This window comes from Pleurodeles waltl, chromosome 2_1, assembly GCF_031143425.1.
Source record: "Pleurodeles waltl isolate 20211129_DDA chromosome 2_1, aPleWal1.hap1.20221129, whole genome shotgun sequence".
NCBI lineage: Eukaryota > Metazoa > Chordata > Amphibia > Caudata > Salamandridae > Pleurodeles > Pleurodeles waltl.
In genome coordinates, this window is record NC_090438.1 from 596,288,885 (window position 1) to 596,306,554 (window position 17,670).

At 42.3% G+C, this 17,670-nt stretch overlaps 1 protein-coding gene across 1 annotated transcript in view; it reads right to left on the reverse strand.

Moving 5' to 3' along the window:
• DPY19L1 (dpy-19 like C-mannosyltransferase 1) overlaps positions 1-16,112 on the reverse strand; it is a 377,005-nt gene extending 360,893 nt beyond the window's left edge. The window contains exons 1-2 of the mRNA XM_069215489.1: positions 15,612-16,112; positions 4,260-4,284 (exon numbers count right to left, since the gene is read on the reverse strand). Of these exons, the coding sequence (XP_069071590.1) occupies positions 4,260-4,284; positions 15,612-15,939 (353 nt within the window). The 5' untranslated portion in view covers positions 15,940-16,112. The remainder of the gene's footprint in view (positions 1-4,259; positions 4,285-15,611) is intronic.
• Positions 16,113-17,670: the final 1,558 nt, after the last annotated feature.

The following is a 17,670-nucleotide window of genomic DNA, read 5'->3' on the forward strand; positions in this document are numbered from 1 at the left end:
AAAGGTTATGGCATGAAGGTGACTTGGTGTACATTAAAAAACCTTTTTGGTCAAAAAAAAGGAACCTCCAAGTTTATGGGTCCGAAGAAAATTGTACAAGTAAAAAGAAATGTTGTTGTTGTCGAAGGAGGTGATGTATGGAGCATGTCGCGTCTAGCTAAGTGTATGAATGATAAACCAGTATCAGATGAATTACCTAAAGAAGGAAATCTTCGTGGGTCTAATCTAGATTCCAATGAGAAGTTTAATAAAGGTGTAAGGAATAGAACAATTCCAAAATACCTAGAAGACTTCGTACGTTGAGGATGTCATCACATGATTGGGCAATACTTGATTATATGTTGATTGCATATATAATACTCATGATTTTGTCATTTTATTGTTCCTGTTGTATTCTTATGAACTGTAGCTGCAATTTTTGTTGATGTTCTTTTTTATTCTTATGTTGTTGAGTTTACAATGTTCCATGTAATGTTCAAGCTAAATTTGTTATTATTTCTATAGAAGGGAGATGTGTTGTGGGCTTTGCTGGTCTCTGACATCATTGGAGCTAGTGATGTCAGAGAACGGAATGAGAGGACTGTGGGGTTCTGATGGAGTTGGGAGGAAGGTGGCAGGAAGCAGGAATGAAGTGTTGGCACAGTCGTGGATGCTGAATAAATAAGGATCTTGACATACAAATCTTGACTCCATGGATATTGAATCATAACACATTCCTTGGGGCTCTAAGAGAAGGGGGCTCTGCCAGACTCCTGGGAAAGCACAGATATTGTGGTCTTTAGAAAGATGGGGATGCCGCCTACAAAACACGGGTCATATAGTCCAATATCCTTAATCAATGTGGACGCTAAAGTGTACTCAAAGGTCTTTGCAACACGCATGGGGAGGCTCATGGCCAAAACGGTTTCACCTTGTCAACATAGATTCATATTTCATACCATGGCGAGGGACCATAGAACATATCAGACGAACTATCACACTCTTGGACATCGCGGTTGCGACGAAGAACCCTTTGGATATGATTCTCTGTGATGAACAAGCATTTGATCGGGTTTCCTGGGGGTATCTCTGGGGACTGCTCAAATGTAAGGGGTTCGGGCCAGACATAAATAAAGTAGAGGGGGATGCATCACAATCCAACTGTCCAGCTTAAGATTATGGGTACAGAATTAGGAAGGATCATGATAACCAGGGGAACTAGGCAGGTATATGCCCTTACTCTCCCTTCCTGTTCACCCTACATATCGACCTGCTAAGCATTCGACTGCTATAGAATCCAACTATTAAACCAGTTAGGGTGAAGAGATATGATACAAACATTTTATTATCTTTAGATGATATTGCATTGCTAACAGCTGGGCCCTGAAAGGCGCAGACTGAAGTGGAAAGAGAGGCTGAAATGTTCAGGGTATAATTTCAATAAAGATAAAATCCAAATCGTATGCAACAGCAATATGGTTATTGCAGACAAACGCAGAGTGAAAAGTGTGATGTTTCTAGATAAATTCCGACCGAATTCAGGGGGAAGCCAGTCAGGGTTTAAGGTGGATACAAGGGTGTGGAATTCCTACAGCCAGACGCCCAGGACATGTTTGTTTTGGGTTCAAGGACATCAAGTTTTCATGTTTATTTTGTCCTTGGGACAAGTAGGCCCAACCTCCTGCAGCACAAACCCTTTGGCTGCCAATTTACAGGGAGGGGAACTGCTTGCAGTTAAGGTAATACTTGTTTCCATATGTTAATGCTGTTCAAAGTTGTATTTATGGTTTATTCATGCAAAACCTTTATTATTAGTGTGAGCCCTCTAAATAAACGTAGTAAGGTCACCCTGCACTACTGACAGTGGCTCCCGGAAAGAAAAAAAAAAAGAAAAACTTGCACACCTTCGAAAAGTTTACCAATATGAGGCTTTGGATAATGCTCCCAAAATGCTCTCTGATAAGATGCAAATGTTTGCAGAAGCTTGTAAGAAAGATTGAGGATTCTTTGCTTTAAAAATAAAATGTTTAGAAGAAAAAAAAAAGATATATATATATATATATATATATATATATATATATATATAAAAGCATTTTGCTTAATTACGGTTACATTTCTGGCATTAATTCTTTGAAGCATCCCTTAGTAAACTGTTATTAGTATTTCCATAAATTACTCACAATGAAAAAAAATCTGTGTAACCATTTTCAACAAGATTATATGAAACATGAAAATAAACAAGCACAGGCAAAGTCAACCGACCCAACATTGACAAAAACAAAAAACTGATCACCAATGTGTGTGTCTTATTGGGACATGGCTTTTGTAACACTTTATTGGTGTGGGAGCTGCCAGTCCCTCACCATTGTAACAAACATTGGCAAAAGGCAAAAAACACTTTCTGGTCTCAAAAAGCATACATTGCCACTATAGTTCCCAGCACTGAACAAAACTAATCTGTGTGCCAATTTGCTCCTTTGGGAGAGCAGAATGCTATCACTCACAGTAAAGCAAGCCAAAACATGGATACAAACAGATTTTTAATAAAAAAGAAAATGTCTTGGTTAACCTCAGACCTTATTGGCGGCCCAATTCTTAAAGTCACAAATGTGCACCCCGTGGTATGGATTTCATGAATTCACAAGAATTTACAGAAGTAGACCAGGAAATCGTACTCCTAGATAATATTTGTGAACTATATTTTAGCACGAGCAAATATGCATGTGCAGATTTGCTCATGCGAAAATTTATTGAGCATTTTCAAGCTCACTTTACTTCCAACTACTTTTTTCCCCCACCCTGGAAGAACTTCTACTTCTGCCCTTGCCAGGAGTACATTTCCAAAATCTGTCAGTATGGGAATGCTGGTGAAAATCTTTAAAACATACATTTCAGTAGATTTGCACAGCCTCAAAGGCATTCTAGTCCTGGAACGATTGCTTACTGCTTCCTCCAGCCCACTATGTAGATCTGCAGAAAAGTGGCAAAATGGCACCAGGGGATAAGGGCCTCGGTCAGATGGAGCTAAATGTATAGTTCAACAATAGGAGTTATTACAGGATAAGCGGTCTCTTTTTCGATCCAACTGGTACGGGGTTTTGTTAATGGAGCTGTTATCTCTTAATGCATTAACCGTTGGATCAAGAAATCGACTACTGATTGTCAATTATTAATTGAGGGAGTCAATAACCCTGATGTTTTGCAATTGCTGAATGTTACACTCGGCTCAGACAGGTGAGGAATACTCCCCCTATGAGTTAACACACAAACAGTGGTGCTTTAAATGGGTCAAAGAGGCTACTCAACCACTCATGACATGTGACAGCAGTGTTATGGTTGAGGATTTCTTTGTTACCGTATAGTGCTTCACTGGAGTAGAATTTACTATGTAAAGTAAGCTCTTTCTCCTCTCCCTCGTGTATTATTTATTCATATACAGCTTTCGGATCATGAATGGAATGTACTATCTATGATTAGGATTATGCATTTGAATTGGTAGAGCGGACTTTATTAAAAGGCACAATGCACCAGGGTGGGGAAGCCTTCTAGAGTTGTATAGTTCCAATCAGCAAGAATGTGGACTAAATGTATTTCTTTTTTTGGCTCAGATGAATTGCTTTCTGTAATTTGCTCCTCTCTGAAAAAATAATAAATAAAGGAACTACTAAGGAAGCTACCCTGAAAGAAAAAAGTTACAACTGTGTTAGGATGGGGAAGCAGGTGGTGGTTTTGTGAACTGACAACGATGGACTGTTGATTAGGGAAGATTCTGGTCCAATGAAGCCTGTAGCACGTTTTTCACTGAAAATAATGTTTGAGTCCTCGTTTAGAAGACACACATCTTTAGTAAGGGATTGATTAGATTCTCTTCCTGACAACACCATCAACAGTATTCATACATTTACTTTGGACTAACCTTTATTTAAATTAAAAAAAAAAAAAAAAAAAAAATATCACACCTAGACAAATATTTATTCACTCTAGGATTTGTTCTTGCACAATTCTTCAGTTCTCGTATTACTATGTAGGAGTTTGCATTAACATCTTCCAGATATTTACTTTCTCTTACACAAAAAAAACAAACGGACTCCTCTTCTGGATGCCACATTTCAAAAACAAATTATTAAAAGCGAAAGACCTGTTCGAGTGTACACAAAACGATACTGTTTCACAGTAAAAGGACCAAACTGTATTTATTCTTTTAGGAGTGTTTGGCTTGGACCAATAACTGGGCATAAAATATTCAGTGCATTACAAATAGTAAGCAAACAGAACCTTACCAATGCAAAACTCCGGCAAAGGCAGCTGAAAAGGAGGATATACAAAGAGGTTATTGTCAAAGGCTGGGACATGACCGAATTAGAATCAAATATTTACAGATTTCAAATCAGTACACTATGCAGCAAAACACAGCTCTGTAGTTGTAAGTTTGAAGGCTGTCCAAGCATACAAATACACTGTTCTAGCCAACATTTCACCACAAATTCTACTAATTAACATTTGTTGGTTTGATTACATTTAGCTAGCCATACTGTCAGATCTCAGCGAGGAAATGTTAAGCTGTTCTAAAGAGAATTTTAAAAGAGAATGCATACATTTTTTGGGATGAAGTCACAATATATTCCAAAACTCTACATTCATTACTGCACAATTTAATATCGGTCTCTTTTTGTTACTAAAGGTAATCAAACAGTATAGTCATGTACATCAATTTTTGGTATAAGTATTTCTATGCATTTCCCAGTTTGAAAAACAAAACAGATGTCTAGTTAAACACACCAAACAAGTACTAATAAAAAAATAAAAAGTTTGACTTCACATGTTCCTATATTGCTACCTCATTGTTCTGGCGAAACTTGTAAATTACTCAGGTTTCAGCCTTGTTGTTCACAATGTCACCAGAACCCCTGGATGGCAACTTATGGCCACATTACTTAGTTACATATTATACATATATCTTATTTCACTACATAAATAGGCAAGGAGTCTCTATGTAGTACTTACATATCCTTAAAACCACTTCAGATGAAAGGTGTTTTTTGTTTGAATTTTCACTCTGGAAACTATTAAAATCAGCAATTCATTAACAATACAACCATTATTTGCCCCCAAATGCAGTACTCATGACCTCTCATACGGTGTCACGTGCCATCACAAATGACACAGATGTTCTGACATCTTTGAGGACAGTATATCCCTTTACACAGGGTTCCAAATCTCTCCAAGTGCTCATCAATTTTTGAATGTACCCATGACACAAGGATCCCTGTACCACTAACGGTCGAAAAGATGTTGACAAATTGAGAAGACCTATTTATGGTGGAACAAAGTATCAATCGTATAGCATCACATTTTATTTATCTTCTTTATTGTCTCAACTGTCAGTCTCCCAACTCGCATTCATTGAGTTTGAGAGACTGCATTTGAAATATACAACAGTGTTATCGTTTCTTCGCTCTGTAAAAGTGTAGAATGTCACAGATTTTGTTTTAAATATTGAGTTTTGTAGATATGGGTCTTGTGCTTGTTTAACACCCCCCTCGGTTGTAAACAGCTGCATGCTGCACAAAACAATGCCACAGGTCATTCTAATATTAAGCAACGTCCTTGCATAACAACCATGCTGCAAAGAAGATTGCTTCGTTCCATGCAGTTCATTGCAACGGTTGCATGTTGTTTATGCCCAATTGTATTACACTCGCGTGCACTAAACATAAAAAATAATAATAAGAAGAATAATAATGTTTTTAATCAGGGAGCCATTTTAAGTAATTATGCCAGTTGCTCCAACACAGACAACCACTTATATCGACAAAAAAGCAATGTGTAGCTCCATATGTGCCTTCTGTAGTTGGTAAACCTGATAATGTGGCAACCCACTAACAACTGTACCCTAAGCACAACTTTACCTTGGCGCCAGGCACTACATGACTGTCCTTGTTATGAACATGACCTTTTGGTTTGAAAAAAAGCTGATTCACCCGTTTGTAGCAGGAATCAGTTACCGGTATGTGTGTGACTGGCTGCATTTCTTTTTAATAATTACAGATTTCTTAATAAGTCATGTGCTTCTTTGATGCAAAAGGAATATAGATATGAGGGTCACTATAATAAGATTATCTTTGGTCCGTTTTTCTAACTCAAGTACTTATTTCAACTAAAAGCCAGATCCTCTTTCCGATTTTGGAGCCTCTAGCAATAATGAAAATATTTATGAGGCATCACATCGACAGATACCTCGAGCAAGAACAACACTGATTCTGGAATTACATACCAAAACAATAACAAATCTTTACAGATACAAGTACAAAATGCTTTCCAGTGGGTAAGCACCAGCAGCAGACTCAACCAGCAAACACGGCAAGAAACGTTACATAAACTAAATTATTCATCACAAAACAGAAACAAATCAAAAAACACATACAAAGGTGCACCAAACATCGGTCGCATCACTTTTGTAGGTATTTCAAATTGCCAGCTTTCTGAATCCCACATTACCCTGATATGGAAATTTTAACCATTTGTTAGGTCTTTGCACTGTTTTTGCTATGATTCCTCATGGACATTGCCTGGTTTAATAATTAAGCCACGTTGTACCCTCCAGCCTACAGCTCAGAAAGTGAAATGTGTTCACTGAGATAACAATAAAGTGTAAACATTCATCTATCAACAACCAGGTTGTTTTATACGGAGTAGTCCGAACTGGCAGCACAGAAACAGACAGCAAAACGTTGTGTCTGATGTTTCTTGGGTCAAGCACCCTAGGAGGGAAACACCCCTTTACTCGTATATACTATTTTTTTTGTTTGCCCACCACAGGTTGCTACAAAAGGAAGGTGTGGCGAGACCAAAGTCTATAAAAAATTGTTCAATTTTCTTTTAACCTTTCCTGGGCGCCACCCCCTATTTAGAAAGGGAATAACTGGCCATCCCAGGATCCCTCTTTCACGCATCCCCCCCTCCCTTACTGAATTTACAACCTGGGGTTTCTATAAGAGCGAGTAAGCAAGTACCGTGCCTGTCGGCAGCATTTTCACCAAGACACCACAAATCGCAGCAAAAATCTGCATTCTTCTGCTGTCCTGCACAGGAAGTACAAGAGATGCTAAAATCCACCACTTCCTTCGAGAGGGTAAGAACTATACAAGATGGCGGCTCAGAAACCCCCATTCAATAACTTCTCTCAGTTCTCATGAGACCCACAAAAAGCAAAGGAAGCAGCCATTGCGATATAAAAATCTGTGAAAACTAAGTTCAGTTTTTCACTGCTTTGACGTCACAGCAGAAATAAACTGGATTAGAATTCCATAATTGCACCCATATCTTACTATAGAAATTATACATACCAATGGGACTGTGTAATTATTTTACTTTCAATTACTCTACAAAGATTTTCTTCTGAACAAAGAGTAAGCTCGATATTCATCAGCAGCACAGATGTCACAAATGTCATTACGAAAAGTCGATGGCAAACCCTGGGATTCAGGTACCGTACTTCAAATCTGTGATTTCAATAAACAGTTTAGGGGAATCGAGTAAGTTAAGGTGGCATGCCTAAATGAAAAGCAGTTTATTAGTTTAGATGGTGGGAGAGACATCTTCCAGAGGCACAAAGTGAACAGAGTATCATAAGCCATGCAAAGCAGCGGACACAAAGCACTGCAATTTTCCTGGATTTGGAGGCATAGTCTAACCTGTGTGTGGGTTTTAAAAGGGTCACTAAGTTGGCTTAGTGAGTAAAGCTTTTGTTTGCTGCCATTTGTGTAACATGCAGGTCAAAGAATTTGCATACCAGTATGGTCAACTCAGCCTCTCATCCTTCCACCAAGCACGGTAACGTCTTAATTTGCTTCGAAAGGATAAAACGGTCACCAGGTACACCAAAAAGTTGTTATTCTGAATAGCTGCTTTGCTGATAGACTCACCAACAACATTATCTCATCTAAAGACGAAGACCTTTTGACCATGCATTCCAACTGCAGATTAGCAAGTTGTTAGAAATGGGGTCTCTGGTTGGCAGTCAGTTTGCACTCTGTCCAAACAGGGACCCTCACTCTAGCGAGGGTAAGGGAGATACACAGTTCAGAAAATCCCTGCTCAACCCCTTGGTAAATTGGCACAAGCAGTAAGGCTTATCTCAGAGGCAATGTGCAATGGTATTTGTACCAATACACACAGTAAAACAGTGAAAACACCACAAAAGAATTCAACACCAGTTTAGAAAAATAGCCAATATTTATCTAGGTAAAACAAGACCAAAACAACAAAAACCCAACATACCCAAGCAAAGTTATGAGTTTTCAAAGATTAAACTTGAATATAGACTTAGAAACACAAATGCTTCAATTTGGTATTATCACAGCGCGGTGACAGTGTCGTTTTCAACAATGCAATGCCAGTCATGGAGTCGCACGGACTCCCAGGTACAGTACCTTGTGAAAAAGAGGAAACATGCCAGTTCGTGGAATCAGGGAGCGAGGCGTCACTGGATCCAGTGTGGCGTTTGTTCCGGTGCTGCAGAGCAGAAGTAAGAAGGAGTTGGTGTGAGGCGTCCAGTCCTTTCTGCGGAGCGGTAGAGGTGAAGCAGCACCGGGGCAACGTGTCGGTCTCTTACATTTCCGGCAGGGTCAATGTCTGGCAGGTCAAGAAGCGATGGGGCTATCTCACGGGGTTGTGGTCACACCTCGGGGCTGCAAGAGCTGCAGCAGTCAGGTGTCACAAACGTCAGTGATACGACACTCCAGTCTCACAAGATCACAGGGCGTCAGCGGCTGCTGCGACGTCCAGCCTGCCATATCAATTGGGTCTTCGCACTTCTGACAGGACCAGGGCTTCAGTTGCAGGTGGCGTTGCAGGGTCAAGCAGTGGCGTCCGTCCCATGTTGTCCGGTATCAGTGCACTTGACTTTGCACCAGCTTTCACCCCTAGGGCCACAGAACTGGAAAAGGCATCGCCTGGCACGTTGGAGTCCACAGCAAGTGAACCCAGAGGCTGGTAGGTTAAGTATTTGCTGTCCCTGAGACTTCTTAACAAGAGGAAAGTTCAGTCCAAGCCCTTGGAGAAACTTCACAAGCAGGATACACAGCAAAGTCCAGTCTTTGCCCTCTCTAAGGCAGAAGCAGCAACTGCAGGCCAACCCAGCAAAGCATACACAGCAAAGGGGAAGTACTCCTCATCCAGCTCTTCTCCTTGGCAGAGGTTCCTCTTGAATCCAGAAGTGTTCTAAAAGTCTGGGGTTTTGGGACACTACTTATACCCCTTTCTGCCTTTGTAGTAGGCAAACTTCAAAGAAATGTCTCTGTTGACTAGATCCTGCCTTACTCAGGCCTTGCCCCAGACACACACCAGGGGGTTGGAGACTACATTGTGTGAGAACAGGCATAGCCCTTTCAGGTGCAGGTGTCAGCTCCTCCCTTCCCATTCTAGCCCATGAGACTCATCAGGATATGCAGGACACTCCCCAGCCCCCTTTGTGTCACTGTCTAGAGGGAATTCACAACAGCCCAAATATCAATCTGACCCAGACGTGGATTACACAAGCAGGCAGAGGCCCAGAATGGTTAAGCAACAAAATGCCCACTTTCCAAAAGTGGCATTTTTAACTGACAATCCAAAAATCAACTTCACCAAAAGGTGTATGTTTAAATTGTGAGTTCAGGGTCCCCAAACTCTTTATCTCATCTGCTCTCAATGGGGGAACTGTACTTAAAAGATATGTAAAGGCAGTCCCCATGTTAACCTGCGAGAGAGATAGGCCTTGCAATAGTGAAAAACAAATTTGGCAGTATTTCACTATCAGGACATGTAAAACACACCAGTACATGTCCTACCTTTTGAATACACTGCACCCTGCCCATGGGTCTACATAGGGCTGACTTTACGGGTGCCTTAAATGTATAAAAAGGGATGGTTTGGGCCTGGCCAGTGGGTGCACTAGCCAGGTCGAATTTGCAGTTTCAAACTGCACATCCAGACACTGCAGTGGAAGATCCGAGCCATGTTTATAGGGGTACTCATGTGGGTGGCACAATCAGTGCTGCTGGTCTACTAGTAGAATTTGATTTACAGGTCCCTGGCACCTCTAGTGCACTTTACTAGGGACTTATTAGCAAATCAAATATGCCAATCATGGAAAAGACAATTACAAATACAGTTTACCCATAGAGCACTTTTACTATTGGCACTTTACCACTGCTGACCAGTGCTAGAGTACCAAAAGCAGCAAAAAGTAAGTCAGCACACAGTAAAAAATGCAGGAAGCAGAGGCAAAAGGCAGAATAAAACAAGGATGCCAGGACTAACACAAGTTACCTTTTGAAATTCTCTATTTTGTTGGCGAATTTCCTAAATAATACTAAAAAAATTGAATTGTGATGAAATTGAATCAGCTGAATTGTGTAATATTTTGAGATTCAAGCAACCCTCACACATGAGGTAATTTGACCCCCTAAATGTGCCTCTCAAATATTTTCTTAAATAATTACTGTGTTGTAGAAAGATAAATTGGAAAAGGGTCGGACAAGACAGAAAAGGCCGATTTATGGTTGAAATCCACCACACTTTGAGGTGATATGACTTACATAAGCGTTATTTTGTAGCACTAAAAAAAAAAAAAAAAAAAAAAAAAAATATAACTACTGGATCAGGATTCCTCTTTACCTAACCAGCAGCTGCCACTGGTCCTAACACTGCTTTTTTGTCAGGCCTATATTCAAATAATTATCCTCTTTAATAGCTCATCAACTGCTTCAATAATGTCTGAGGAAAAGAATAATGAAATTATAACTGATGACTAAGTATTTAAAATGTTTATTCCTACAGTAGAAGGTATTAAAAAATTAAGTTTGTTACACTACAATCGCATATTCTCTCCAAGCTCAGACTGAGACCTACACCATAGGTGCAATGCCAACTTTTTTCTTCGATCCTTGCACTCACTCGTATGGACAACACAGTAATGTCAATATGACATTAAGGGTCCTCACAAATAACCAGGGCACCTAGACTAACACTGAAAATTGGCCTCCCATGCGTCAATGACTCACCCAGTAGCTGTGGACGAGTCACCACGACATAGATCTAAGGATGTGATTGACGCAAGGTTGAATCAAGATACAATACAATTCACAGTAAAAATATACATGGCCAGACACATTTTGTATATGCACAACACCTTTCAAAACCACCCAGAAATATAGAAATAAAACAGAGCACCTGAACTGTGAGCACTATGCACAGTTCATGATTATTAAAGTATTGAAAAAAACTGGACGACCACGACAAAGGTACAATGCAGTAATGAGCAGTTACAGTTTTGATACAGGGAAATAATACAAGATCTAATGTTAACAAACATAGGGTTCGAGATCAATAACCAATTGTGAACACCCTTTGTTAACTTAAGGATCAAAACCCTCCTAAGAAAAACAAATTCAATTTGTAGCTTGTGTTCACAAATATAAAGTGATTGTGAGTATACGGACAGCAATCACCGGAAAAATAGCTACAAAAATTAAAGAAATAGAGTAGCAACCTGTGAAACAATGAGGCAGTATATTACAACAATGGAATAAAATGGCCTCTGACTTAAATGTACAAAATAAAGGCACCAAGAAGATAAGCTTAACTCGTGGTTTAGGATTAGTATTTGACGATCCATCAACGTATTTATCTCACGAGCTGAGGTCTTAGCGAATCAAAATCACTGCATTCAGGAGGCCAATGGTGATAAAGAAGGGGGCTTCTGGCTCACGGTGTCAGTTGAGATGGCGGTCCCAAGGAACAAATGCACTTATTAGGACTATTCAAGTCCTTGTTTGGGGCAGTCTTAACAATTGCTGGACTGTGCTCTGAGATATGCATGGTCAAAGGAAGAAAAACAATAGGTGGGGCAGTTATTCAATCAATCAGCATTTATAAAGTACGACTAATCACCCGATAGGGTATCCAGGAGCTTGCAGGTCCCAGAGGCTTATTCGAACATCCTGGTCTTGAGAGCCATTCGGAATTCCGGAAGTGAGGTAATGGTCGGAAGGTGCATGGGGGGCTGTTCCCGGTTTTTGCTGCAGAATGAGAGAAGACGTCTGCTTCTGTAGATGCGTGGAGTATGGGCAAGTTGGTGGTTAATGTATGTGGGTCCTTGGTTGTGTATAGCCTTGTGAGCGTGTGTCAGCAGCTTGAATTGGCATCTCTTCTGTTCGAGGAGCCAGTCGAGTAGCCTGAGGTAGGGTGTGATGAGGGTTTGTTGGGGAAGGCCAAAGATGAGTCTGGCTGAGGCCTTCTGTATAGTCTCAAGTCTCTGTAGGAGGTGTGAATCAATTCCTACGTAGAGGGAGTTGCTGTAGTCCAGTCGGCTGGTGAGGAGGGTCTGTGACACATATGCATCTTGTTTGTAGGGGTAGCCACTTGTTACTGAGAGTTGTCTCTAGGCAGAGATGCCTTGCAGAGGGTGGATCTTGGTGCAGCTGGTCTCACCACCCAGGGAATTCTCAGACCCCTCCCTCAGAGTCTGGAGGACAAGTGTCTGCTTGTCAAGACCAGTATGCCCTGTGAAGAAGTACAGAGTGCTTGGAGGAAGCGAGGTCCAGTGGGGGATGCTGGTGAGTGGATTCCCAAAGCGAGGTGTGAGGAGATGGCTGCTGCAACGATCAGGTTGTCATCTGCAGGCAGATTCATGTGGGTGACCCTGTATTCCAGAGGGAGGTGCCATGAAGTTAGTTGTGATGGTTGCACCGATCAGGTTGTCGCCCATTTGAAGAGTAAAGTCAGCAATCTCAAATACCAGACGGGGCCACCATGAATATTGCATGACTGCTGTACCAATCGGCCCATAGCCATGTACGGAGTGAAGTTGAGAACCTGTATGCCAGAGGGGGCTACCTTGAAGATTGCATGAATGCTGTGCAATTCAGGCTGTGGCCCATGTACGGAACGTAGTTGGCGACCCCACGTGTCAGAGAGGCCGTCATGACAAGGAAGTTACTGTGGTGCTGACCAAGCTGTAGCCCATGGGCAGAATAAGGTCAGTGACCCCATATACCAGAGGGGGCCACAACGAAGAACAAGGAACACTGCCTGGTTCTGCTGTCATTGAGAGAAGAGGATGCCATGGTGATTTGTGCATGCCCAAGCCCCTGGACTTAAGATAAGAACCCATGCAATAACCCCCCACACCTGTGAGAAGCAGGGAGGGGAACTTACTGTCTCACCAGAGGAAGAGCCATGGAGGCCCAGCTGCTGCCCCTGCAGAGCTGCGAGTGCTACTCACCACCTGCAGCCACTGCACCCTCCATGACGTTCAACAGTGTGCGATCCCTGGGACTCCAGTAGCACAAACCCTGCAGAAGAGGGTACGACTGATAGCAAGATCTGAAGGTCCAGAGGACCTTGGTCTGCTGCTTGGCCCTCTGTGCACTAAAACACTTTTGAAAAGTAGAGTAGGACTACTGAGACTCAGACTACTAGTGGGGTTTAACATGTCGCTTATAGTGAAGGTGGAATAAACACTACCATTAATGAGAGGGAAGTAGGATTCAGGAGCCTGCCTTTCGAACACTAGATCTGAACTCACAAGACTGTGTATTGTTTCTGTATATCATAATTTAATTCTGCTCATATATAAATACTCATTTTCATTAAAGCAAGTATCTGACTGGGCAATCATTTGCTGCTGATTTTGAACATATTTAGAATTGCGGTTCTGTGTTCACCCCCACTACATCGACCTCCCGCCATGAAGTCTTAGACTGCGCAACCCAGACTACTACTGAGAGGTAAGTGCTGAAAGGGTACTTGACCAGTTGCCCAGGACCCATAGTAAATCGGGTCCCAGGACATCAGGAGTAAAATGCATCAAACCCTAGGGTTGACCCAGCAGCTCCTGCCTACCCAATGGCCTTCTGAAAGGGGGCTCCAACACATATCAACTGTAATAACTTATTATAGTTAATTTGCGAGATCTCAGTGCCTGCTGCCAGAGTAAGCAGCCAGGATCAAAGGCATGTCTCATAACAAAATTACAGCTACAGTTTAATCAAGGGAAACGGGAACAGAGTTTTCCCTTCTTCTCATATGTTTCACTAAATAGAAAAATTGATCAGCAGAAAAGAGATGGTTATGCTGCATCTTTATTTTGTTCCAGACAGTACGTCACTTTGTGAAAGATAAAATCTCTGCATGTTTCTACGCAATCTGAGACAACTGCAGTTTTTAACCTGACTTACATTAAACTGATTTGAGTATCTTTTTGCAAAAATTATCAACTGCTTTTTGGTGTATTTAATTTTGCAGTACATATTCTGCTTTCATTCTTCTGATCTACAATAAACATGTAAGAGGAGGACAGAAAAGATTTAGGGGGTTATTACAACTTTGGAGGAGGTGTTAATCCGTCCCAAAAGTGACGGTAAAGTGACGGATATACCACCAGCCGTATTACGAGTCCATTATATCCTATGGAACTCGTAATACGGCTGGTGGTATATCCGTCACTTTACCGTCACTTTTGGGACGGATTAACACCTCCTCCAAAGTTGTAATAACCCCCTTAGTATTTTTTGGGAAGGGGGTGGTATCACTTGGTATTATAAGGAATGAAACACCACCTACTGTATATTAAAATTATATAGCAAGTCACCTTGAAGTTCCATGACCTTATAAAGTAAATCTGCTTTCCAACATGTTCCTCTATGTGATCACAGAACTCTTCGCCAACTTGCAACATTGTGATATACAACATGGGCTGATTGATTCCACATTCCCCCCTTCACCACAATCTTAAAATTATCAGGATGTAACAAGAAGGAACACATTTTCAACAAACACTACTTATCAAAACAGTACCTAGCAAAATTGTGTGTTTACCCCACACTTCTGTACAGGGTGAGTAAAAGTATACTGCATGTGTGAAGCAGTGCATGTCCTACAATGTTAAACAGTACATCTACCCTGGATGGCTGGACATGAATGGGAATGTTCTGAATGGTTGGAAGTGGTGGTGTGTGCATAGATGTCGGTATCTGGCTTGGATGGGATACTGGACCTATGCATAGTTGGGCGAAGGTGCCATAATACTGCATGGTTAGATGGTGTGTCTGGGTCCATCATGGCCGGAATTGTGGAGTAGTGAGACACTGAAATGATCGTGTCTGGCTGGAAATGGAAGATTATTAAAATCCTGCATTTTTGGAGCGGAATTTCCGAGTCCAGTGTGGCAGAAGGTGGGTGAGAGAAAGTACTTACATGAGTGCAGATGGTGTAGGTGACATAAGCATGCCTCGCACAGCCTAAGTTGGGGGGAGCGGCAATTGCTCTAAATGACTGGAAGGAGTGTTAGCGTCATGTACGGCGGAAGTTTGTTTAGGTCAGGTAAGAGGCGTCTGCAGTTAACTGCATCATATGTAGCAGTGTGCAGAACGTCTGCCCTGAAATGTACTCCCGGGCAGGACGGGAAATGCCAATCTGGTGGCTGCGAGGTGCTACTGCCCCGTAGGGAGGTTTAATATCCCACACAACTTAAAAGATTTGACCTCCCTGATGGAAGGCTCAGCTCTCGAGAGAGGAGCGTTCCAGTATAGTCGAGTTCTCCTGCAATGGAAGTCCTAAGAGGTTCTCTGGTCCCCCCTCTGTCTTACCGAAGAAGATGGTGCTGCAGATGCGGAGGCGGCGGCCCGACAGGCCCAGTGTTGTATCGATTAACCGCTGCAGGCGAAAGCGCCGCCTCGTCTCTTCTTCCTCTGAATCGGGAGGACCTCGGCTGCTGCTCCCGCTGCTTGTGGTACCCCCGTCCCCCTTGCTGCCGGGCGGCGAACGATCCCGGCGCAGAGGGCCGCCCCTGCCGGGCAGGCGGGCCGGGTCCTGTACATGATCAGCCACCCATCGGCGCCTGGTTACGGGCTCCTCCGGTGGAGGCCAAGCACGGCCAGGCCCCCTCCCGCCCCTGGAGGCTCTCCTCGGAAGCATCCTCCCGCCTGCACCCACAGCTCATGCACCGGCCCCGCAGAGGCTCTGCCCAGGTGGCGGCGTGCACTCTATTGTCAGACTCGGAGAACGTCGTAGAGGACGCCCGGCCCACTGACCATCAGTCAAGCCATTGGAAACACCGGTTAGGTCAACAGAGCCCCGCCCATTACATCATAGCTCCGCCCCTTAGAATGGAACGCCTTCCTGTTATAACAGAACTTGTCAGCCTGGGCCCGCCTACTAGGTTGTAGTCCCGCCCATGTAGTGTAACTTTCATTGGGGCTGTAGCACGATCGCCACTTTGTCCTCCTACGTATTACACCGCCCACTACTCACTTTCTCTGTCCTACTCGCTGAAGCTGATTAAATCCCCACTACTTGTTGATTTCTCCCACAAATTGAAATGCTTATTGGAAGAGCAGAATAGCATGACAAGGCCACTGTATGAGAGCCCTGGCCGACTTTGTTTCCCTTGTAATAGTTACAAATAGTTACAGAGAAGCCAGTCACTTCAAGAACAAGCATTGGCAAAGTAAATTGCCCCATGGGACCAAAGGTTCTTAGCAATATATGTTACTGCATATACATTGCATATTTTAGGTAAATAAAACCTTTGAATTTGTTAACATTTGTAAACTCTGTTCACTGTAAATTTGTATTGTAAACGGAATTGGCAATGCCAGGTATTGGCAAAGCCAAGAGATCTCCATTCTAAAACTTTGAGCTACTGATTTTCCAATGCTTGTATGGTACACAAGCTGAGTTGTTAGGTCTCGGGACACCCAGAATCAGGGGAAATAATAAGACGGACACAGGAGGATGTGTTACAAACTGACCATTGGCACCCAGCCGCTGGTCATCTTTATTACCTCACCCCTTTATTACTTCACCCCTTCAATCAGGGGCATACCATTTACCCTTCATTACCATGGGAAATCGCTCCTTTCAGTGAGGGTTCCACCCCTCCTTCAGTGGGCTAAGCCCACAACATAACACTGAAGCGCATTTAGGTTTCCGAGTGAATGCTGGTTGTGTGAGGGTGTTCATAATGGGGCTTGATTGAGAGCGTCAAAGCTGAGGCTAAACACAATGTGAGCCAGTGGGCCATTACAGTGTTCATATTACATGCTCATCTAATCATTGACCTCTTTCCAGTGCATACAGAGTGATGGTCACATGTGAGCGCAGACATTTTGTACTAATATTTTCCTCATATGTAATCATACTTATATTAAATTTTATGTATCGTGCATAATGTTCTTGCAAAACTGGCCACCATCGAACGTGAGGCCTGCACGAAATTAACTGTGAAACGCTAGCGTAATGTTAGGAGGTACATTTGGCTTCTTTAGAATAAATTTTCTGAAATAATACAAGTATTTCTTGTTCTCTGCTGGGCCTGAAGCTGAGCAAGGCCACCTTGCAATGTTATCTGTATTAAATGTTTCTAGTGTGCTCCACTCTTATGACTTCATGTCCGCCGTTTGACTATGTAAAGACATTTTTCTAAATCTTGTTTTATTTTGAGGATTCACAAACATTACATCCTGTTCCTACTGTTATTAAATGTTTCCAACATAACGAGCAATGTCAAACAAAAGGAACTATTGAAAGCGGAGAGAAGAAACCTACAAGGTTGCTTTTGTTTAAGTTTGGAAATACGTGAATGGAGACGCGACCAACCAGAATCCTGTGAACGTCTAAAAGAGAAACTTGGAATATAATGTCGAT